The sequence below is a fragment of the Oryctolagus cuniculus genome, chromosome 17 (genome assembly GCF_051225735.1).
Source record: "Oryctolagus cuniculus isolate XC-2025 breed Fujian yellow rabbit chromosome 17, ASM5122573v1, whole genome shotgun sequence".
NCBI classification, from domain to species: domain Eukaryota; kingdom Metazoa; phylum Chordata; class Mammalia; order Lagomorpha; family Leporidae; genus Oryctolagus; species Oryctolagus cuniculus.
In genome coordinates this window covers 15,905,601-15,930,593 of record NC_142883.1, presented here as the reverse complement: position 1 = coordinate 15,930,593, position 24,993 = coordinate 15,905,601, and the positions used below count along the sequence as shown (strand labels likewise).

At 42.5% G+C, this 24,993-nt stretch overlaps 1 protein-coding gene across 11 annotated transcripts in view; it reads left to right on the top strand.

The window, feature by feature from the left end:
• TLK2 (tousled like kinase 2) overlaps positions 1 to 24,993 on the top strand; it is a 133,133-nt gene that overhangs the window by 106,734 nt on the left and 1,406 nt on the right. For all 11 annotated transcript variants that reach the window (XM_070060509.2, XM_008271670.5, XM_008271671.5 and 8 more), the window contains 6 exons: positions 4,540 to 4,631; positions 9,538 to 9,627; positions 12,723 to 12,892; positions 13,969 to 14,107; positions 17,976 to 18,087; positions 19,718 to 19,825. In XM_070060509.2, coding sequence (XP_069916610.2) covers positions 4,540 to 4,631; positions 9,538 to 9,627; positions 12,723 to 12,892; positions 13,969 to 14,107; positions 17,976 to 18,087; positions 19,718 to 19,825 — 711 coding nt within the window. The remainder of the gene's footprint in view (positions 1 to 4,539; positions 4,632 to 9,537; positions 9,628 to 12,722; positions 12,893 to 13,968; positions 14,108 to 17,975; positions 18,088 to 19,717; positions 19,826 to 24,993) is intronic.

The following is a 24,993-nucleotide window of genomic DNA, read 5'->3' as shown; positions in this document are numbered from 1 at the left end:
TGTCTCTATATATAGTACATCCTTAAGCATGTTTTGTAAGGCTGGGCAAGTGGTGACATTATTTCAATATCTCTTTGTTTTGGAAGGTCTTTATTTTGCCTTCATTCATAATTAAGAGCTTTTCAGAGTTCAATATTCTTGTTTTTTTCTTCTAAGACTTTCTCTCCTAGCCTGTAGTGTTTCTGATAAGAAATCAGCTTTAAGTCTAATTGGAGATCCTCCAAAAGTAATTTGGTGTTTCTCTCATGCACACTTTAAAATATTTTCTTTATGTGTTACTGTTGAAAGTTTGACTCTAGTGTGTCGTGGTAAAGATCTTTCTTGGTCATGTCTATTAGGAGTTCTATGTGCCTCATGTACTCGGACATCGTTTTCTTTTTCCAATTTAGGGAAGTTTTCTGTAATTATGTCACTGAACTGTCCTTCTGATCCATTCTCTCTTTCCACACATTTAGGAACTCCTAAGAACCATATGTTGGATAGTTTGATAGTATCCCATAAATCTCCAACATGGTTTTTAATTTTTCTAATTTCATTCGGTTTTTCTGTTGGTCTGAGAAATTTGCAAAGATTTGCCTTCCAGCTCAGATATTCTTTCTTCTGCTTCACCAAGTCTGTTGTTAAGGCTTTCCTCTGTGTTTTTTATTTGACATTTGAATTCTTCATTTCTAATATTTCAGTTTGATTTTTCTTCAAAATTGCAATCACATGGGAAAATTTTTCTTCCATGTCATATATGGATTTTGTTAACTTGTGAATTTGCTGTTTCATTGCTTCTGAGTAATCCTATGATTAATTTTTGAAATTTTTTCAGGCATTTTATTAATCTCTTCATCTTTACATTCTTTTTTTTTTTTTAAGATTTATTTATTTATTTGAAAGTCAGAGTTACACAGAGAGAGGAGAGGCAGAGAGAGAGAGGTCGTCCATCCAATGGTTCACTCCCCAATTGGCCGCAATGGCCAGAGCTGTGCCTATCTGAAGCCAAGAGCCAGGAGCTTCTTCTAGGTCTCCCACGTGGGTGCAGGGGCCCAAGGACTTGTGCCATCCTCCACTGCTTTCCCAGGCCATAGCAGAGAGCTAGATCGGAAGTGGAGCAATTGGGTCTCACATCGGCACCCAACTGAGATGCCAGTGCTTTAGGCCAGAGCATTAGCCCTCTGCACCGCAGCACTGGCCCTCATCATCACATTCTAATATTAAAGTGTTATTATGTTCTTTTTGGGGGAATCATGTTGTCTTCCTTATTCTTGTTTCATGAACGTATGCATTTATTATTAGGCATTTGTGGAAATTCTTGTTGGTTTTCTCCTTTGATGGCTTCTGTTTGAACTGTATCTCTGTGGCTTAGTGGAATATCTACTGTTTCAGTGAATACTGAGAGGCTGTCCTGGGTGTGTCCAGGGTGCTCTGGTCAATGCTCCAGGGTGGGGTGAGTATCCAGGGTGACACCCAAGTGGATGTGGTGGATCTTCTCCATTGTCACCAGGGGAGAGGGTATGATCACCTCTGTTGGTGTAATCCCACCCTCACCTCCTTTCTTCCGAGGTGATCGATGCCCTGGGTTAGCCCACAGTAGGTTCAGCACTCGCCTGCGCTGCCACATTAATGGGCTGCTGCACTCTGCTCTCCTTGGTCTTGAAGCCAGGGCTTCTTCTGGCTCTCAGTTGTGAGGATCACGTGTTGTGTCTGTGCTCACACCTTCTGTGCTGATCCAGCACATCTATTGCTTCTGTAGAATTTCCATTGCAGATCGCGCTCCAGCTCTCCGCTGAGAATTCACTTCCTCCACTTTTTTGCTACTATTTTCCTTTACCCTAAAGCAGTATATTCTTTCCCTGTTTTGCCTTCTTGGAATCCTCACTATTTTATTTTGATGCAGAAAAAATTTTGTAACCCACACGTTAGGATCTTTAAGAAGTTTGTGAAAAATGCATATAGAAATTATACATGAGTTTCAAAAACTTTTTACACCAAAATAAACATTTTTTATTTTCATTTTCCACAAATTTTCTGAAGTACTGTCCTATATTCTACATTTTGTGTATTTCTCCCTCTGTGGACCTCTGGGTTTCTGCTGTCTTAGCTATTGTGAGTAGTGCTGCCTTAATATTGGTTGTGCAGAAATCTCTTCAGCTCTCAGCTTTACATTCTTTGGGATGTAGACACACAGAGGGATTTTTTTTTAAGAAACAGTATTCACATTTATTAATATTTATTAGGATTATTGTTCATACAGGCTCAATTATCATAAAGGAAAAAGTGCTTGGGATTATTATACAATATTGCAAGGATGACCAGACCAGGATGGGACTAAAAGTGACAATTTTTAAAAATCAACCAAAATCCACATCAAGCAATCAAAAGACACTGTTAACTAGAATTGAAATAAATCTCTGGTGTTAACACTGTAGGAAAATTAACTTTTAAAATGATTCTAGTAAAAGTCAGTTAAATATTTTTGACAGACTTCAAGTGAAAGTGGAAATTCACATAGGCTGATGGAACTCGGCATAATCTTTATGCCTATTTGATACCTTCCAGAGAAAGTTCAGGTGTTTTAGAAACAATGAGCCCATCATCATGCAAGTTTGATACTGCAAATATGTCTTAGAGAAACATGGTCGGTGTAAACAATGATTCCAAGATCGCTTTTCTCAAATAGAAAGCACTGCTCTTTTTAAAAATTCCTTAAAAGTGACCAGCGTTGTGGTGCATCAGGTTCAGCTACTGCTTGCAACTCCAGTATCCTATATTGGAATACTGATTTGAGTGCCACCTGCTAACAACGTTCCTGAGAATGTTGCAGAAGATGACCCACATACTTGGGGCTCTGCCACATGTGAGAGAACCAGATGGAATTTCTGGCTGTTACAACCATTTGGGGAGTGAACCAGGAGATGGAAGATCTCACTTCCTCTCTCTCTCTCTCTCCCACCCCCTTCCTTCCTCTCTGTCACTCTACCTTTTGAATAAGTAAATAAATAAATCTGTAGTAAATAAATGATCAAAATTTCTTTTTAGCATTTCCCAAAGACTTGCCATGATGTCATCATCCGAGTTTTTCCTAATATATTTCTTCAAACATTTTAATGTTTCTGAAATCTGGATGCTGCCTAGAATGATGTGTACATTTAATGTAGTTACTCTTTCACTATTCTCTACGCTCCAAAGCCTGCCTTAGCTCAGTGCTGAATCCCAGTGTCTTGGATTCAGAAGCGTGGTATGGTAGTAGAGAAACATCACTGGCTATAGTATTAGAGCTCTTACAAATGAGGTTTTAATGGCTTGACATGGTTTTCTGCAGTGAAGCTCTGATGGTGTACTTGCATGTGGGTAGATTTTAGAGTGTAAGAAAAATAAAGCTCAGAAGTTTCTGTTTCTGTGAAATAAGATATTATATATAAATTGAGTGGGTTTGTATTTTGAAACATACTTGTTTCAAGAGAGCGTAAATGAAAAGGGTCTGTTTTAGAAGCAGCCGACTCTGACATGTCATGGTGTCCTAGAGGAGCTGACCCTGGAAGAGATCTGTAGATCAGTGACCATCACTGTTTCTGGACAGTGTATCCTGAACCTGTCATTCTTATCTATTCGTGCATACCTGGAAACTGGCAAATGCGTGGGAAGAGTGTTAAAACTGAAGCAGTAAGCTTCTTATCTGATTTTGAAAAGCTAAGAAAGCCTTCATTCTGAGGGTTTGTCAATAAATCTTTTTATATGAGGGACTCTCTTATTGTGTTAAAATATTATTATACTGTGATTTATACCCAGCTTCCTCTGTGTTCCCCTCATCACCCAGGACCTAGACTGCCTGGCTGAAGTGCGATTCTCCAGCAGTGATGTCTCTGCTGGGGAAGGCCTGTTCCTTTGAGCAGTGCTGGCGAGGTGACTGGGTCTGACTAACTTCAACCACGGTTGGCATTAAAACTGCTTTTCATTTACCAGCTGGTAGGGGTAGAACTGAAGACAAGGCTGATTGTTTTTCCTCTTTTGTTTCTGTTTTTATTTCATAAACATAACATACCAAATTACAGTTTATTTTCTAAATCATCATACCAAGGAGGTATATCCTGAGGGGTTGTTTTCTCCTGGGGATAGGCCTTGTGGGTCTCCAGGATCTCAAAAGTGGCAACAGTTGTTGTTGAAGCATGTGAAGTACCAGTGTCAGCTGAGGTGGTGAGGGAAAACCCAAGGGAGAGCGGTCCCAAATGAGATAGACAACGTGCAGAAAGAATTGCTGGGAAGCGGCTGTTAAGACATGGGCTGTCTTTCTGTTTGTGGTGTGTGCTTGGTTTTATGTTCTAAACCCCTTGGTGCCAGTGCGTCTGGAGACATCTAAATTATCTAATCACAAGTTTCAAGAAGATGGTGCAACACTGAAACAAGTATGTGATGTGCTATCATTTGCTGGTGTTTTTATTTAATAATGTATTTTGTGTGTTGATTGTGTTGATCTGTAAATAGAAGCTTTAAGTTAGTTGCCTATAATTCCTGTTAGCATTTGTCCAGAATATGACTTATTCTTTTCCTTTATAGGCATTTGATCTAACAGAGCAAAGATATGTAGCTGTGAAAATTCACCAGTTAAATAAAAACTGGAGAGATGAGAAAAAGGAGAATTACCACAAGTAAGCGTGATTTTTTTCAAAATTTAATACTAATAGCTGGTGTTTAAGTGTTATGCTAAGATCTTTGTATTCAGTATTGTTGCATTTTGTTTCATTTAATCCTCATAACTGGCCTAAAAGAGTGAATATCTTCATTGTGTGTCTTACTTATGAGGAAACTCTTAACTTACAGAGTTTCAGTAACAGGAAATGAAAGAGCTGGTATTTAAATCCCAATTCCAGAGCCCATGCTCTTAACCTCTTCCACTGTATTTAAAAAATAGGGACAATGTAAAGGTGTCCTTTAGTGGTCTGGGGACTCTGGGGGGCTGGGGGTGGGTTCTTTGCTGTTGCAGTCATTTCCTTCTGCAGGAGACAGGGCGTGCCTAGGTGAGGAGTTGACCCCTCGGCGTTCCTCACAGTTTCCTATCTCCAGTTCTCATTTCAGGGTTCTTCTTTCTTTGCCTCTCCCTTAAGTGTGCTGCTAGTGGCAGCCCTCCTCTGTCCTGAAGGTGAGGGGTTAGGAGGGTGGTGTCTTTAGCATGAATAGCCAGTACATGTATAGCTGGGGATTTCTTTGTTCAGCCAATGTCAGGTTTCACCTATGTTACCCAAGCCTCAGTGCACTGGCACATTGGTGGCTCATTTGCTTTGGAAGCCACATAGACTTAATTTGCCATTCCCCCCTGGGCTTAGTTTTGTTTCCTTTTTGTAGGTACTAGCATTGACTGAGACAGACCCTGTTCCTCAAAGGAGGAGATAAAGCGCCTTTTGATAGAAACAGACTCACCGGTCTTAGAAAAGCAGTCTTGTTTTCTTGTAAATAATACTTTGGAGGGGAGTGGAGGATAGAAGACTTTGACATAGCCTTTTAGTGGCCTCTAAATCTCCAGAGGAAAACCAGATGTCTCTGTGTCATCAGCCAGTTCTTGAGACCTAGACAAAAGCCATTCTTGCATTATACCTGTTGTTCATCAGGGACCCGAGAACTTCTCCTCTGTGGACAGGTTGGCGGTGGCGCTCAGTGCTGGAGGAAAAGTTCTGGGGGGGTGTTAAGAGAAATAGGCCTGGGTAGGGAAAGGAGTGCTGTGTGGTTTCCACCCCACCCCCCTGCGTGTGTGACAGGCAGGCAGCTGCGTTCCAGGCACTTGACACGCAGGGATGAGCAGCCTGCAGCATGAATGACAGGAGCACGTCAGAGAAGGAAACCACATGCTATTCCAACCAGTTACAAGGAAGAAGAGTGTCTTTTGTGTTGAGCCTCTAAGAGTGCTTAGGGGTATTGGACCAGCGCTTTTTAAAATGCCTTCAGTTATCTCTGGGCATGTTCTACATCTTACCCGTGCCTTGACCACTTGAAAACAGTTACTTCCACTAGGGATCAGCCCTGGTTAACCTTGAGAACAGAGTTCCTGTGCTGAGAATTTTCCGTACTTTCCCTAGTTTCAGCATCCGGCTTTATAGGCTGACCTTAAAGAGAATCCTAATGTTGAAAACTATAGATAGGCATTCTGTTCATGCAGCCTTGTGAAATGATAAGGGGTTGGAACCAGGTTCATGTCCCTCCTTAACACACTTGGCAGGCAATTTGAGTCCCCAGTGGTATGAATTGGGAGTCTCTCACATTTCTCTACCAGATGCAGAGAACAAGCAAAGGGAGGGGTCCCCTGGGCAGAGTGCTTGCTGTCCAGCTGCAGCTCCAGCGCAGCCTTTCTTGCAGGGGTCAGAGCCTCGGCAGGGCCGCTTCTGCTTGAGAGACACTCTGGGCTGCGTGCAAAGTTCTCGTGATCGCATTCTTCCTTGGAAGAAGACTCTTCCATATTCCCCCTTTCTTTGAAAGATCTTTGCTTTCTAAGTGACATGAAACCATACTGAGAATTTCAGCCTACAGATAATGGTGAATTGGCAAAATGTCATTTTACTCTTTTGAACTTGGAGGAGGTTTATGTCAAGTACAGAACAGATTTTGAAGAGTGCTTTAAAATTCAGTATTAAACTAAAAAGTGGTACACTTCAGTGCTGTGCTAACATTGTAAGGTTACTCCGCATAGTAAGATCTTTAGTTGCTTTTCCATTCATGGAGATAATTCCTAGTCCCGTTTTAGTTTAAAAAATAAAAAGGAGGAAAAACTCAAAGAAAGGGTCTTGTTTTGTTGAGTTTTGAGCTCTGTTCTGGATCGTCTTTCTTCCTTCCCCCTCAAAATAGAAAGTAAACCAATTGTATTAATTTTCATATGAAACGCTTTATAAGTATTGCTAGATTTAAATCCCTAAAATAGCATCTTAAAAATTCTGTAGTAAGGGCCGACGCCGCGGCTCACCAGGCTAATCCTCCGCCTGCGGCGCCGGCACCCTGGGTTCTAGTCCCGGTTGGGGCACCAGATTCTGTCCCAGTTGCTCTTCTTCCAGTTCAACTCTCTGCTGTGGCCCGGGAAGGCAGTGGAGGATGGCCCAAGTGCTTGGACCCTGTACCCGCATGGGAGACCAGGAGGAAGCACCTGGCTTCTGGCTTCTGGCTTCTGGCTTCTGGCTTCTGATCAGTGCAGCACGCTGGCCGTGGCAGCCATTTGGGGGGTGAACCAACGGAAGGAAGACCTTTCTCTCTGTCTCTCTCTCTCTCACTGTCTAACTCTGCCTGTCAAAAAAAAAAAAAAAAAAAAATTCTGTAGTAGGAAAAATTTCATGTAAAGTTATCTACATAATTTCTGTCTACATATAATTTATATATGAATGGATATGTTCTTATACAATACTCTTTTATTTCTAAGATAAAAGCAACATTTTTATAAATCTAAATAAATCCACTTTTTTATTTTTTTTAATATTTGACAGATAGAGTTAGTGAGAGAGAGAGACAGAGAGAAAGGTCTTCCTTCCGTTGGTTCACTCCCCAAATGGCCACTATGGCCGGAGCTCCGCCGAGCCGAAGCCAGAAGCCAGGTGCCTCTTCTTGGTCTCCCATGTAGATGCAGGGGCCCAAGCACTTGGGCCATCCTCCACTGTTTTCCCTGGCCATTAGCATAGAGCTGGACTGGAAGAGGAGCAACCTGGACTAAAACCAGGCGCCCATATGGGATGCGGGCGCCATAGGCGGGGGATTAACCAAGTGAGCCACGGCACTGACCCCTAAATATATATCTACTTAGGAAAAAGAAACTTTAGAGGCTAAGTTTTACTACCTCCTTATTAAAGTATGTTTTGATAGTGCGTGAATCCCTCGGATGCTAAATTGGAAGTTGAGCATGTGAGGGGCAGGACTCAGCTACTGCCTTGCTAAGGAAGTAAGAGAAGCAGATCTGAGCACGGGACGCACTGGTGACACTTGGCAGATTTCCTGAGTTGGCGAGGACTTTGAATGACACTTCCTTTGTTTCTTAATTGTTGTCTCCTTTAGTTTCCTGTTTTCTGTAAGATGGCAGAGAAGTTAGTCTCTACTTTGAAATGCATAAAATGAAGATGTTGAAAAAAATGAGTAGAAAATTATAGTAAAAATATGTAAAAGAAAGAAATTACTTAAACAGTGATCTGTTTAGTCCACAGGTTTTTAAACTTGTTCTGTAGACAGCAGTCACAATTATCTTACCAAATGTGATACTACATTGGATCCTGATACATTACAAAGTGTCAGTCTACTTTGATGGCATGGGCTTGGGCTTGGGCCACAGCTAAATTTTCTCAGTGTTTGCAGAGGATGCATTTCTGTCCTTGCATTCCAGTGAGGGGGGAAGTGCAGCTCAGGGAGCTGGAGTCACCAAGCCCCCCACAAGGAGAGAATGTGTGCTCCGACACCATCTGTCTCAAAGCCGGCAAGTCCGTGATAAAGAATCAGAAAAAGCAAAAGTGGCAGCCTGAAAAATAAGACCAAAGTTTCCATTGAGGGAAAAACCTTAATTTCTTTTAGATTCCTAGTCCCTTCTCTTTGCCCAATTTTTACTTCAGCTTTTCTTCAGTTGAGTACTTTCTGTGTATTTTTGATATATTGGAATATACCAGTTTCAGTAAATACCCTGGCCCCCACTTTTTTTTTTTATTTTATTTTACTATGCTGTGAAAAGTTCCTCTTTTCTGACTTTTGCCTTTTTTTTTTTTCAAAGATTTATTTTATTTATTTGAAAGACAGAGTTACCAAGAGAGGTAGAGACAGAGAGAAATGTCTTCCATTCGTTGGTTCACTCACCAAATGGCCACAGCGGCCAGAGCTGCGCTGATCCAAAGCCAGGAGCCAGGAGCTTCTTCCAGGTCTCCCATGTGGGTGCAGGGGCCCAACGACTTGGGCCATCTTCCACTGCTTTCCCAGGCCATAGCAGAGAGCTGGATCAGAAATGGAGCAGTCGGGCTCAAACCATTGCCCACATGGGATGCTGGCATTGCAGGCTGCAGCTTGACTCATTACGCCACAGCGCTGGCCCCAACTTCATGTTTTCTTAGAACAAAATAAGGCTGATGGCAACTTAAATGTTCCTTGTGAAGAATAATATTTAAAAAGAAAAATTAAAGCAATGCTAATTGACAGATAACAGGTAATCTCTTAACACAAATGGTTTACAAGCTAAAAGTGACCCCTTTGCTGTACCCCAGAATGAAAACATGTAGAGATATGAAGTATCAGCTTCTGAAGAGAGAGAGGGCGAAAGTTCTCTTGTAAATTTTAAAATCTGATATTTGAGTGTAAATATGAAAGAGATATGAATGCCATAGCATGAACTTGAAAGGTGCAAAAGATTGACATACATTCATTTGACAAATATTTGAGCATCTCCTATAGAGAAAATAGGATGAATAATATCAGATGAGGGGATCAGATTGATACAAATAGAATGAACATGTGGAAATGGTGGAGAGATGAAAGAATATTTAGGAATATCGTTGAAGAGTTCTCCGAGAAAGACCAGAATACCTTCTTGTTAATTCCCTGCTTTGTTTACAGGCATGCGTGTAGGGAATACCGGATTCACAAAGAACTGGATCATCCCAGGATAGTTAAGCTGTATGATTACTTTTCACTGGACACTGACTCGTAAGTGCTCTGCCATTTTACTTCACAGATAGTGTTATTTTCTTGTCATGTTGACTAGTCATAAAATAGAAGTTAAATCTGGATTCAGGGAGTATTCTCTGAGAGAACCAAATATGTTAATTTATAAGGAAATGATCATACATAAATTCAGAATTGGGTTGGCAAGATATCTCTAGGCCAAAAGTCATGCACCCTTGTGTCTGGTAAACACTTAACAACCAGCTTGGAGAGAAGAAAAGTATTTTTCATTTTTCATGGCATAAATATTCCTGCCATGTCCAATTTTGAGCTAACAACTTAAAAAAAAAAGCTTAGTTGAATTTAACTCATATACCATATGACTCCTACATTTAAAATATACAATTCAACAGTTTTTAGGATATTCACAGATTTATGCAACCACCAATAAAGCCAAATTTGTAATATTTACCACTTCAGGAAAACCCCATACCTTTTACTGTGTGCCATCCCTCTTTTTACCACCATTGTGCCTCTTCCTCAGCCCTAAGCAACAACTGTCTCTATAGAATTCCTTTTCTTGATTGTCACAGAAACATCAGCATTTGTTTGTGCTCCTTTTGTGACTGGAGTCTTTCACTTAGCATAGCATTTCCAAGATTCATCTGTGGCTAGCACGTATCAATGCATCGCTTCTTTTTATGGCCAAATAACAAGCTCAAAAACACTTCTGAAAATGTAAGTCAGCTCTTCAGAACCGGCACAAATTGTTGCTAGCATGCCTCTGATGTGCCCACCGCATAGACTGTTCAAGGGGGTCTCTGCCCGACCTGTGAGACTGATGGGCTCCGACGGGCCTTTTCAACAAAACCAGCAATGTGACTTCACCCTGAATGAACGTGGCACAGATGAAGGCAGAGCCCAGTGCTGCACACTGACAGATAGGTTCGTAAGATGCTACAGTTGGGATGGAACTCAAGAGTCTAGCTTCTCATTGGATTTCAAGGACCAGAGAAGTTAAATGACTTGTCTGAGATCTTTGACAGTCTTGGGCATTACTATGTGTTGTTAACTGATATACCTTATCCCGAGAGCCTCCGGGTTTATACAAGATCTGAGAAGTATTTCGGCACTTGGAACTGTTCCTCTATAGGCGTCTGGACTGAGTCAGGAGAACCTACCCTTGTTCTTGATTCTAGTATTGATCAGTAGCTACCTCAGAGGTAGCTATGCAGACAGACCGCCAACCTGTTTCCTCTTGCAGCCATTCAGGGTATTTCCTTGTCATTAAGGTGGCCCTCACACCAAGTACAGCCGTTTGTATTGCCACAGACCAGGATTCAGAAAAATAATCTGGTTAAGGGCAGGTCTCTGTAGTATGATGCCACTTGCTTTGATTTGAGCAAATTCCTTAAATATTAGGTAGACTCCCCCCTGAGATATAAATACAAAAACTAGTTTAAAAATTTGGATTATCACTTGGAATTATGTATACAATTTTATCTAATACAAATCATTGAGTTGATTCTGTATTCTTGAGTTGTTTACTTTGATCTTCCTATTGTATGTATGATAACTTTTCACCCAGAACAAGTCAACCATTAGTGTAGAAAATTCTGAGAATGGTTGGGTACTAAAAGTAACATTTTATTTCCAGCTTGCATTTGGATTAAAGAATCAGTTCCCTGAGCATGAGAGTCTGTCCCAGATTTTAGCATCTTGGATCATAGAATCTGTTGATTCCAGAGGTTTATTCTTGAATAGGGCACCGGCCTTCCTTGCCCTGGTTTTGGAAGCATGAGCTGTCGTTCAGTTTTGGGATTCCTCAAGAATATGTGCCCACGTTCAGCAGCTGTGCTTTTGGAAGGCCTCAGGTTGCACAGACTCGGTGCTGGCCCTGAGCCTCTTCACCTCAGTTCTGTTCCTTATCTTCCCTGCTCTGCGTCTTCGGTAGGTGGACCCCTGTAGGCTAGGCTTTTCAGGCTAATGTTTGAGTTGGTGGCCAGCTGGTCCCAGCCAGTGAGGAGGCGAAGATGGAGAAGATGTTTCTCCACCCTCTCCGCACCCTCCCTGATGACCCTGTGTTCTGGCTGCACCATCTCAGCTCTCTGGCCTTAGGGTGCTGATGCTTCCTGCTGGTGATGACCTCAGGGGTGCCTCACTGGCCAGTTTTTCTTCTTAGCTCTTCCTTCACCTGTGTGATCAGTTCCCTAAATTAAAATCTCTGTTTTAAATACTCAAGTGTTTTTTTTTTTTTAAGATTTATTTATTTGAAAGTCAGAGTTTTAGAGAGGCAGAGGCAGACAAGAAAAAGAAGTCTTCCATCTTCTAGTTCACTCCCCAAATGGCCACAATAGCTGGAGCTAGGCCTATCTGAAGCCAGGAGCCAAGAGCCTCTTCTGGGTCTCCCACGTGAGTGCAGGGGCCCAAGGACCTGGACCATCTTCTACTGCTTTCCCAGGCCACAGCAGAGAGCTGGATCGGAAGAAGAGCAGCTGGGGATGCCGGCGCTGCAGGTGGAGGATTAATCTACTGTGCCACAGCACTATACCCTGTAGTGGTTTTTATTTCCCAACCTAGCTGGTAGGGTCAGTAGCTCAAAAATTATTCACCTCTTAGGGATATTCCAGCAGTTTAGGATGCCTTATATCAGTTTATAATGCCTTGGAAGATAGACACATGACCCATTTGGTAGGTAGTTTTAAATTTGGATCTGTATGATGTATTCTGGTAAGTGAAGTAAAAAGAACCTGTGCTGGTTAATAATATGTTGTTGCATGTTTAGGAGCTGTTTTATACCTGTGTGTTTAGCAAAGAGAAACTATAGTGCAGTGTTGTGCCAGACTGCCAGGAGACATAGTATAGAGCCCAATCTTGAGACCTAGGCAAAACCTGGTTTCTCCCTCACTGTTAACACCCAGGATTATATAGCATTTACAGTGAGAATTGTGGACTTGATCACAATATGATTGTTTAGAAATGGATATATGATGTCAGTTTGTAAAGGAGACCTTCCATAAAGAGCTTGAGCTGACGTACAGTTTTTGTGAATGTCCAGGTTTACTGGCACTGGTTTAGCGAGTCGTAATCTGCTTGTTCTTACTCTGTGGCTCACGTGCTGGTTTGTGTGTCTTTAGGTTTTGTACAGTATTAGAGTACTGTGAGGGAAATGATCTGGACTTCTACCTGAAACAGCACAAGTTAATGTCGGAGAAGGAGGCCCGGTCCATCATCATGCAGATTGTGAATGCTTTAAAATACTTAAATGAAATAAAACCTCCCATCATACACTATGACCTCAAGCCAGGTAAGTCTAACTCTAGGAGACGACGCTGGTGGCTTTTCTGTGGCTTTATACGTGATGTAGAGTATTTGGCAGCAGTAGAGAAACCCTAATAACATCTGCCTTCAGCTTTCCTGGTAGGTGTGGGCAAAGGACGCCGCACTGGGCTCGGGAGGGTGGGTCAGATCAGATACTCTAGGAGACTGCCTCTGTGTGTGTGCAGCTGGCGCAGCTCCTGGTGTCAGTCCCATGAAGAAAGAACTTTCTGGCAAGTGCAGTTTTGCTTGATCGCATTACTCAGACTGAAGAGCAGATCTTCCATACATGTCTCTTTGATGAGTGCCCCAAAATTAATGACTTCTCTTTTTGCAAGGTTGTCATCTAACTTTGATAGCAGAAAACAGCACGGGCCAGTTAGACTTCGTACCTCCTTTTTTCAGCTGATGTTTAGAAGCCTGCAAGCACACTGTGTACAAACTAACCCGCTCGGCTTGGGCTTTAGGAAATGGTTCCTGCTTTCCTCCTGGAGTTGCAAAGCGGTTGTGTGCTTCACTCCTTTGTTAGCTACATATGAACTGTCGCCAGTGTTCAGTGTTCTAATACAATGCAGAGGACTAGGAGCGATGTGCTAGAAGATGATTGCTGTGATTGGGTTTTCCATCACTGAATCCAGCACACTTTTCTGCTGTAGGAGCTGTAGGTGGCGCTGTGACACCAGCTTGGATACCTTTGGGTGGTTTGATTTTTTTTTTCCTTCAGAAATTACTGTTCTAAATAACTTTCTTCACAGAAAGTTTAGATGAAAATTTCCCATCACTTTTGACCACTTATTCAAATAATTTTTATTTGGTGACTTATTTTTACTTCCAATGCTCATCATGGTGGTTTTGGCACATTCAGCAGGTGGTTCTAGGAGAGGAAACGTTTCCAGCAGACGCAGAGTACCCTCCCTCAGCATCTAGAGTCAGATTATTGTATCCCAAAGATGCAGATGTTTGCATGCAGGAGTTTGAGTTCAGTTCATCTCTTCTGTTACTATTTTGAGTTTTTCTCTTAACCAGGAAGCTTCTGTTTATTCATGAAGCTTTTTATCTTTTTAGGTAATATTCTTTTAGTAAATGGTACAGCATGTGGAGAGATAAAAATAACAGATTTTGGTCTTTCCAAGATCATGGATGATGATAGCTACAATTCGGTGGATGGCATGGAGCTGACATCACAAGGTGCTGGTACTTACTGGTACGTACCCAGGGGGTCTGCTGGGATGGCCGGTAAAATACGGCTTTCCTCTGCTGAAGCCGTAGTAACTAACAAGGGATTTCTGTGCTGTCTGTAAGGCAAAAAGGGCCCCCAGACTTTCCTTCCTCAGATCGCTTCCCCCTGTTCAGCTGTTTCTGTGTTTACATTAGTTCGTCCTGGTTTTGTGATTTCTCTCTCTTTCTGGAAAGAGAGCTTGTATTTAACCAGGTGTTTTGAGAAGTGTGTCCCTTCCACAGGACTGGCCTGAGGAGTGAACAGAGAGCAAGGTTGCCCATGTTGTGGGCATGAAGGATGGCCCCAGATTCTTTTCAGAGCAAATGTAGGTTTCTTTTTTTCATGGATTAATGAGAGGAAGGATTTGTTTCTAGAGTTGCCTGAGGATGATGGACTATCAAGAATTAAGGAGCTGTGAAGACCAGGATGAAAAATAGCCATGGCATCACATGAAATCTATACAGAAAAACGTGAAGTTTGTCCATGTCTGTTAGCCATGTTCTAAAAAGTTCTGGGTTCAGCATGGCACAGAGGATTAAGCTGCTGCCTGCAGCACCAACATCCCATATTAGGAACGCTGGTTCAAGTCCCGGCTTCTCCACTTCCGATCCAGCTTCCTGATGATGCACCTAAGAAAGCAGAGTAAGATGCTTCAAGTATTTGGGACCTTGGCACCCATGTGGGAGACTTGGAAGGAGTTCCTGACTCCTGGTTTTGGCCTGGCCCAGCCCCCACCATTACAGCCATTTGGGAGAGTGAAACCAGTGGATGGAAGATCTTTTTCTCTGTCGCTATGCCTTTCAGATAAATAAAATAAATCTTACAAAAATAAAAAGTTTTGAGGTACATGTCTTCCCATGTGTTGTCACCCTTTCTCCCAGCAGCTCTACCCCAGCTGGCTCTGCCTGCCAGCTCTATGACCTCTCCTATTTCTCCTGTTACTTACGGCAATGAGAACCATAAAAGATACTGCAGCTTGGGTGGTTAGCTCTGTGATTGTACAGTGTTGTTACCAAAGTTTCCTTTTCTCTTCCAAGCCAAGTTGGTTACTCCAAGTCACAAATTGTCTTATGTGTTTCTGAACTTGGAGAAGGCTGTATAGGACTAAGATTCCATAGCACATGCTGTTGTATCCTGGAGTGAAGTGGTCAAACCACTTATCTTTGTGGCCACAGGGCCATAGGCCTTAGCAAGAGGATTGACTGAGAATGAGAGGGTTGCCAAGGAAGTAGAAAAGGAAGAGGGGGTGCCATTCACATTACACAGGGTCAGCCATGTTCCACCCTAACACCATGTGTGCCACACTCTGCCTGCTGTCCCTCCATGTTATAGAGATGGCACCTATAGTAAAAAGTCAGTCCCTAAATTAAAACTTTGAAATCCTAGGCTTAAAATAGAAGCTACATTTTACAGTGTTTGTTCACTGTGGTGGTTCTTGTGGGTTAGTGTTCCTGTCACTAAATGAGGCAAAAAATAGCTGCTGTTGGGAACTCTGGAAACAGGTCTAGAACTCTGCTACATAAGTTAGCTGGGACTTGGATTTGAGCTTTGTGTTTGCTCCTTCTTTTTTAGATGCAGTTTTTTTCACGTTTAAAATAGTTATCTCACTGCTGTTTAGTGCTATATTTGCTTAGCTGTAAAAATTCAGCAATTGGAATTTAAATAAAAATTATGAAGCTTTTTTAAAAGATTTATTTATTTATTTGAAAGAGTTACACAAAGAGAAAGGCAGAGAGAGAGAGAGAGGTGTCTTCCATGCACTGGTTCACTCTTTAATTGGCCGCAACAGTTGGAGCTGGGCCCATCTGAAGCCAGAAGTTTCTAACGGGTCTCCCATGTGGGTGCAGGGGCCCAAGGACTTGGCCCATCCTCTGCTGCTTTCCCAGGCCATAGCAGAGAGCTGGATCAGAAGTGGAGTAGCCGAGACATGAACCAAAGCCCATATGGGATGCCACACTGCAGGCAGTTTTACCCACTACACCACAGTGCCGGCCCCAAATTATGAAGTTTTATTTCAAAGTTATCTGTTGGGGAAGGTGGAGAAGGGTATATATGAATAAAGATTGGACACATGTTGATAGTTACTGAAGCTGGATGATATTTCTGTGGTTCATCGACTCTGTTCTACTTTAGATTATATTTGAATTTTTTTTTCGTAATGAAAAATAAGATAGAGGGGGACATCTGAGAAAATCAAGTTTTATGGATTTCTATGGTGGTTTGAAGATCTCCATTTTGGTAAAAACATTGTCATAATCACCACCCTCTGTGTCATTCACTTATGACCTAGAGAGACACAAATAGAGTAGGAAGATGTAACATTCTGAATTGACTGTTTGCAGTGTTTGGTTGTTCAGAATTAAACGAGCCATAAACTATGCCTTGAGAATCACTGTTCCATATGAGGCCATTTATTGTGATAGCATGTGCAACTTTTTTTTAACACAATTTAGTGTACTAGAACTGTCCTTTTCTTTCCCAGAGTCCTTAACGTGAAATTAGAATGCTTATTATTTTTTAGTATTATTTGGACAGGGAAATAGTTTACTTTTTTTATTTGCAAATGGAGAAACTAAGACTTAGAAATTGATCTGCCTGACTTGCACTATCAAGTTGACATCAATGTCTTTCATATTCTAAAAATTGTACTAAAATAGTACTCTGCATTTGGGTGAGTTCAGTGACCCCTAATCTTCCTCCACCACCTCCACAAAAATGTCATAAATACATTAAAATGGTTGTTTTAGAATCAAGGTTATGCTTGTTGCTTATCCAAGATTATGTTTAAGTTACATAAATCGAAGTATCAGAACTCAACCTGATGTCATGGTTCAGTCGGTTAAGTTTGCCATCTGACACCAGCATCCCACATGAGTGCTGGTCTGAGTCCTGGCTGCTCCGTTTCCAATCCAGCTCCCTGCTAATGTGGCTGGGAAAGCTCCCGTTTCCAATCCAGCTCCCTGCTAATGTGGCTGGGAAAGCTCCCGTTTCCAATCCAGCTCCCTGCTAATGTGGCTGGGAAAGCAATGGAAGATGGCACACGTGCTTGGGCCCCTGCCACCCATGTGGGAAATGGATGGAGTTCCAGGTTCCTGGCTTCCACCAGGCCCAGCCCCAGCTGTTGCAGCCATTTGGGGAATTTGGAGAGTGAACCAACGCAATGGGAGATCTCCCCTTCACCCCCATAATGCTGCTTTTCAAATAAATCAATTTCCATTAAAAAAAAGTATCAAGAGCTGTAAAAACTAGGGTCCATGGGAATTTTAGTGATGCTTGAAAGAGCTACTCTTTTTATAAATTCTTTTCTTTTTCCTTAATTTTTACTTTTTTGCCTTTTTTTTTCTCGGTGAATTCTATATATTTCATTTTATAATGAATAGTTTATAATATTTCATGTTATTATTTTAATGATATGTCTTTTGGGCAATGTAAAGGAATGAAAGAAAATTCACATCTAGTCAGATAGATAGATGTTTTTTAATTATGTTACTTTTTAAACCCAGGCATGTCATAATGTTTGATAAAGCTGTTGTGGAAGGGAATACCCTTTTTTAGTGCCCCCCACCCCTTACAGAGAATGTATTGAATAGCACTTTCATTAGGCACAGCCCTGGGCAGGGAGGCTGGGGGTGAGTCAGGCAGGGCTGGGGATGATGCTCAGCCCCCTTCGTGTATTCAGGAGTGAATTACCACCTCTCCACGTGACACCATCTTTTCATTGACTCTCCATGGAGGTCTAAGTTGACTGTTCAAATTTAGGTATTTCTGTTTTCAACAAGATCTCTGCCTCTTTGTATATGACTTAAGTTGATATCAGTATTTTTTAAGAAGTTCTGTTTCTCTTTTGGCCCAGGTATTTACCACCAGAGTGTTTTGTGGTTGGGAAAGAACCACCAAAGATCTCAAATAAAGTTGACGTCTGGTCAGTGGGTGTGATCTTCTACCAGTGTCTCTATGGAAGGAAGGTGAGGAGAAAGCCTTGCAGTGGCTGGGCTGCTGTTTGGGCGGCACGTGGACGAGGTGCCTCCACATGGATTTGTCTCTTTGAGTCAGTCATTGAGTGTTACAAAATGCAGTCTGGAAAGTAGTGGTCTAAGGAAAATATAGACTTAATAGTAAAAGCTTTATGTATAAACAGAAATTGTTGGCCTTAGGGCTAGGACCTAATGAATTCTGCTGGGCTGTTGCAAACTTGCATTTTTGCTTATCTCTATTAGATCTAGGACATGTTTTAATTTTGATAATAGATGTAGAGACTTACATGAAATAGTTTATACACTTGTACAGTCTTTCTGAGAGCCTTTCTGAAGAGTTCAAGAACTGAAAATTGAAATATCTCAGACTCTATATCCAACCACCCCAGTGGCCAAAGCCAATGCTAAGAACAGCATGCTTTATAATTCCATACTGCAGAGGTAGAGTCAGAAAATAGCCATTGTCTGTTACCTCTGATTGAGGTGACTTATCATTTGGATACGTAATAAATAACCTAGGTGGTAAACTATGCCTAATGGATGTCCCTTTTGTTTTTCTTGTGAGGATGTATTATAAATGTGTTTATTCTAATCCAGCTGTTTGTTTATATCCCTGTATGTGCCTTTAGTATGTATATTTGGACATTCCCATTAGGCTGTGGGTATAACCCAGATGGGAGTTCTGCAGCTCCTCTCAGCTCTTAATATTTTGATTACACTCCTCAGACCAAGCTCTTAATTCAGATTACAGCTTCCTCTTCAAGTTCTCTTTGGTATGTCTGTCTGTAGCCTACCTCTCCAAAACAGGGAAACCATTCAGAACTAGTGGTGCTTAATTATTGTTTATGCTGTCTGATAATGTTGAATTGCAGCTGATAATAGTGGTAGAAGATATCTAAAAAGGATTGTTTGCAGTCTCTTAGTAGAAACAATGTTAGAGGTGACAGTAAGCTTGAGCTTAATTTTTAAGAGTTTACAAATGTACTTTAGAAAGTTATGGGGAAATGAGATTAAAAGATGAGTTTATTTTGTTGCCAAAAGATTTTGAAAACCATGCATAGATTCTTCATACTGCTCATTTTCTGTGAACTTTGTGAAAACCTTGTGTGTGCGTGAATTTCAGAAATCTGTGGCACCAAAATAAATGTATCTTTTAATTCCATTGTTCTGTAAACTCTTTGAAATACCCTCATAGTACAGAATGACAACCTGGGGCACAGGTGAAGTCACTAAGTGATCCCAGTTTTTGTCTTGGTTACCACTTTCACGTTAACCCTTCTCACTGTTGCTTCCTTTTCTGTCTTTTTTGTCTGGATCTTGAGTGGCCAATGGCACATGTCTGTAGTGCTTAAGTCTACAGGTGCCACTCAGAGTAAAAGTAGTTGTGAGTTCCTACTCTGAGTCTCTCTTTCCTTAGCTGTAAGCAAAGCTCTCAGGGGTGTTAACATATAGGAGGTGCTGCTTCTGCTCTCATCTCTGCCTTGACCTTGAAGTTGGACTTTGAGCAATTCTTAGTAGGAGAGGTCTTCTTTTCTTTCCCTATGATATTAAATTGTGTTCTCTCTAATTTTAACCAGAAACCCACCTTTGTTCATTTGTTTGTTTTGTGTTTACATGACAGCCTTTTGGCCATAACCAGTCCCAACAAGACATTCTACAAGAGAATACTATTCTTAAAGCTACTGAAGTGCAGTTCCCGCCAAAGCCAGTAGTAACACCTGAAGCAAAGGTAAGCTTTGACCCAGTGGCTAGCAGAAACGACTACTTGACTTTCCGTATTACTTTGGATAATAGTGGATGGATTATTTGATATGAAATTCAGAGTAAAAACATTAAGCAGAAATTATTATCCTTAAGAACACAAACAGAAGACTATTGCTGACACACTGCCTACCTCATCTTTGATTCCAAATGAAGAGAATGTTGACAGTTGGTTGTTTTAATCCACAAAGGCTCCCCTAGTCAGGGCGGGGAAGGGAAGAGCATCTTCAGCAGATCTACCAGGTGTTGTGGGCAGTATGGAGGATATCCGGGATCATCCCTGTTTGGGGTTGTGGTCAGTTTGGAGAGCTGGAAACAGTTGTGTGTTGTTGTTGTGTTGTGTTTTTTTTTTTTTTTTTTTTTTTTTAAGATTTAGTTATTTATTTGAAAGGCAGAGTTACAGAGGCAGAGGCATTGAGAGAGAGAGGTCTTCCATCCACTGGTTCACTCCTGAAATGGCTGCAACAGCCAGAGCTAGGAGCTTCTTCCAGGTCTCTCGCGCAGGTGCAGGGACCCAAGGACTTGGACCATCTTCTTCTGCTTTCCCAGGCCATAACAGAGAGCTGGATTGGAAGTGGAGCAGCCAGATCTCAAATGGCACCCATATGGGGTGCCAACACCACAGGCAGCAGCTTTGCCTGCTCTATACCACAGGGGCAGTCCCTGTAAACAGTAAATTTTGTGGCAGTTAGTGAAGCCAATACTGAAATACCTGGAAAATGGAATTAAAAGGTGTTTATTTTGGTACCAAAAATCCTGAAATTCATGCATGTAGTTTCTTCATAAATTTTTCCATAAAAAAAATTTTTTTTTTTCCAAAAAAAATCTTTATAGAGCTGGTGCTGTGGCGTAGTGAGTAAAGCCACAGCCTGCAGTGCCGGCATCCCATATGGGCGCCGGTTCGGGTCCCAACTGCTTCAGTTCCCATCCAGCTCTCTGCTGTGGCCTGGGAAAGCAGTAGAAGATGATTCAAGCACTTGGGCCCCTGCACCTGCATGGGAAACTGGGAAGAAGCTCCTGGCTTCAGATTGGCACAGCTGTGGCTGTTGTGGCCATCTAGGGAATTAACCAGTGAACGGAAGACCTCTCTGTTTCTGCATCTCTGTAGTTCTGCCTTTCAAATAAATAAATAAATCTTTTTAAAAAAATACACACTTTACAAGAACTTTTTTGAAGATGCTGTATGTGTGGATTTCAAAATTTGGGGGCATCAAAATTTATCTTTTATTTCCATCTTCCATAAACTTTTTGAAATTCCCTTGTACTCCACAGCGCAAACCCAGAACAAGAGGCAGAGAAAGGAAGCTGTAAACAGTCACTTTAGGTGCATGTGCAAAGCAAGGTTACAGTAACTTTTATAGTCTGTATTTCCTGTCGCTTATCTCTCCTTATGTATCAACTAGTTCTGCTTGGGGGTGCTGGCCAGTTCCCCTGGGTGCTGTGGGCATTGCGCATTTTTCATGTCACAGTGAGCAGCTGCAAGTGTGATCCACTGCATTAGTGCCAGGTCTCTGCTCCTCCCTCACAGTGCACCTATGTGCAATGGATTCAGAAACAGTCTCTTTTCAAAGTGAGTTAGTTGGCCTGTGACATGTTGAGAATGAACATGTAGGTGTTTATAATTGCTGACTGCTAGCTCACTGCCCCCATCCCCTGAGACATTCCATCTGCAGGAGAGAAGTCCTGTAATACATTCCTAGGGTAAATAAATGTAGGTTTCCTGACTTCTGGGAGAAGGCTGGAGAGAGACTCAGCTTTGAAACCTGATAGGCCTAATTTTGGTGTCAGCTCCACAAGCAGTAGCTGTGTAGCTTTGGGCAAGTTTACTGAAATCTTCTGGCTTGCTTTTCCTTATCCACAAAACAGACAAAAACCTTCCTTAAACGGTGGCTGTGAGATTCAGTGGTCGGTGTCACCTGCTGCAGGTCCTGTAGTCCTGATGCTACAGCAGCCAGTCAGAGTTGACAGGAAGGGCATGCGCAGGTTGCCTGATGTTTAATTCTCCACATCTGTCAGATCTTTCAAGACTGTTTTCTTCACAGCACTTTGGTAAAATTGTGGTGTTCAGTCATTAACTAGTGAAATGGTAGATACTGAAGATACAGAAATACTGCCAAATACTTCCACTCATTGTCCCTAACTTCCCTCATCTTCCTCCTCATAAGTATGTATTTCTACCACCACTATACCATCTTCTGCCTCTCCTCCCACTCCCACAGCAGGCATTTATTGAGTGTCTGTTAATCACTACACACCGTTCAGAGTAGTGGAGATGGAACCGAATATGTAGCAATAAACTCCACAGACAAGGCTCCTGCCTTTAAGCAGATTACATTCCACTAGGTGAGAACAAACATTAAAATTTAAAAATGAGGCCGGCGCTGCGGCTCACTAGGCTAATCCTCTGCCTAGCGGCGCCGGCACACCGGGTTCTAGTCCCGGTCGGGGCGCCGGATTCTGTCCCAGTTGCCCCTCTCAGGCCAGCTCTCTGCTGTGGCCAGGGAGTGCAGTGGAGGATGGCCCAGGTGCTTGGGCCCTGCACCCCATGGGAGACCAGGAAAAGCACCTGGCTCCTGGCTCCTGCCATCGGATCAGCGCGGTGCGCCGGCCGCAGCACGCTGGCCACGGCGGCCATTGGAGGGTGAACCAACGGCAAAGGAAGACCTTTCTCTCTGTCTCTCTCTCTCAGTGTCCACTCTGCCTGTCAAAAAAAGAATAAATAAAATAAAAATAAAAAAAATTTAAAAATGGACATATTTCAGATGGTGATAAATATTATGAAGAAAGTAAATATGAATCAGGTTTGGGATACGGAAACCCCCCTTTTTTTTCTTTTTAAAAAGATTTATTTATTTATTTGAAAGAGTTAAAGAGAGAGAAGGAGAAGCGGGGGCGGGGAGGTGTCCTCCATCTACTGGTTCGCTTCCCAAATGGTTGCAATGGCCAGAGCTGAGCTGATCTGATCTGAATCCAGGAGCCAGGAGATTCATCTGGGTCTCCCACACGGGTGCAAGGGCCCAAGGACTTGGGCCATCTTCTACTGCTTCCCCAGGCCATAGCAGAGAGCTGGATCAGAAGTGGAGCATCCGGGACTCAAACCAGCGCCCATATGGGATGCTGGCACTGCAGGTGGCAGCTTTATCTGCTATGACATAGCATCTGCCCCGGAAACCATTTTCTTCTGATCATGTGTGTAGGGGAAGCCCTGATGAGATGGCATTTTGAGCAGATGTTTTGAGTGTTGTGTAGATTTGGGAGAAAAATGTTCTGAGCAGAGAGAAGTGATCATAGGTCAGGTGTGACAATGAGCCAAGTAGCCAGAGCAGGGGCAGAATGGTAGGAGAAGCAGTTGTGAATGGAATGGAAAGTAGTTGAAGGTTTTAATCAACACAGTTAACTGTGTGATTTGATTGACTACTGTTTTAAGAACCTGTACTTACAGCTATGTAGACAGAAAACTCAAGGTAAAAGAAGTTTATTTGACCAGTATCCAACACTAGATAACCTGTTTAACTCCAATTTAAAAGGCGAAGCGTCATTACACTCATTTCTGTGAACCTGTTTTTTATCTTCCAAATGTTTTTTTGTTGTTGTTTTTTTTTTAAGAGATTTATTTATTTGAAAGTCAAGAGTTACAGAGAGAGAGAGGTCTTCCCTCTGTTGGTTCACACCCAAATTGGCCACAACAGCCAGAGCTGCGCCAATTCGAAGCCAGGAGCCAGGAGCTTCCTCTGGGTCTCCTACATGGGTGCAGGGGCCCAAGGACTTGGGCCATCTTCTACTGCTTGTCCAGGCTATAGCAGAGAGCTGGATCAGAGGTGGAGCAGCCAGGTCTCGAACTGGCACCCATATGGGATGCCAGCACTTTAGGCAGCGGCTTTACCTGCTATGCCACAGCGCCAGCCCCTCCAAATGGTTTAATCCAGCAAGTACCTAATTGTCTTTGATTTTGAAAAAACCAGGATTAGTATTATACATTCATGTTTTTTTTTTTAACTAAATAGACAAAAAAGAGAAAATCGATAACTTGTTTTATGTTCTAAACTTTATTTTAATTCAACTATACTTTCTGGGCACTTTTAGATCCATGGCAAACCTGAGTGGGAAGTTCAGAGTTCTCATACACCATCCACCCTGTCCCATGCACAGTGTCCCTCATCCATATCTCAGAGCAGAGTCTAGATTTGCTAGAATCATCAGTGAACGTGCATGGGCACCCCAGAGTCATCCTCATGTAAAATGTGGGCTTTTGGTGGTGATAATGTTTAGATTTTTTTTAATGGTTTCATTTGTTTAAAACAATTACATCTCGGCCGGCGCCGCGGCTCACTAGGCTAATCCTCCGCCTAGCGGCGCCGGCACACCGGGTTCTAGTCCCGGTCGGGGCGCCAGATTCTGTCCCGGTTGCCCCTCTTCCAGGCTAGCTCTCTGCTGTGGCCAGGGAGTGCAGTGGAGGATGGCCCAAGTGCTTGGGCCCTGCACCCCATGGGAGACCAGGAGAAGCACCTGGCTCCTGCCATCAGATCAGCGTGGTGCATGGCAGCCATTGGAGGGTGAACCAACGGCAAAGGAAGACCTTTCTCTCTGTCTCTCTCTCTCAGTGTCCACTCTGCCTGTCAAAAAAAAAAAAAAAAACAAAAAAAAAACAATTACATCTCAAAACTTGGATACATAGACCTATGTAATTTAAAAGCAAGGAGACAAGCAGGAAAAGAGAATGAATCTGTGTGAGGACCTTTATCTTAAGGGCTGTGGAAACTAAAACTGTCTAGTTTTTCATATCCGGTGCAAACGAAACCTCTGAGGCAGTCATGCAGTTGAACTCCGTATCAAACCCCACCCGAAGTCTTTTCAAGGCTGCGTCCCTCTTGGGGATGCAAGTCCAGTACAGGTCTGCCTTCTGCTAGGCTGTGTGCCTGACCATTCCCTTCCTGACCTCTCAGGGAAGAATGAAGTCTGCGCGGAAAGCAGACCACTGCCTGTGGCACGTGGCAGTGTTGATCACTGTGCTCTCCTTCCACTGCGTGTAGACTGGCCACGTCCTCGGCAAGTTCACCTGGGCATGTGGCTTGTCAGTGCAGAGTGAGGGAGTTAGGCTGTTCCACCCAGGCCTCCCAAGGCCAGGAGGATTTGCTG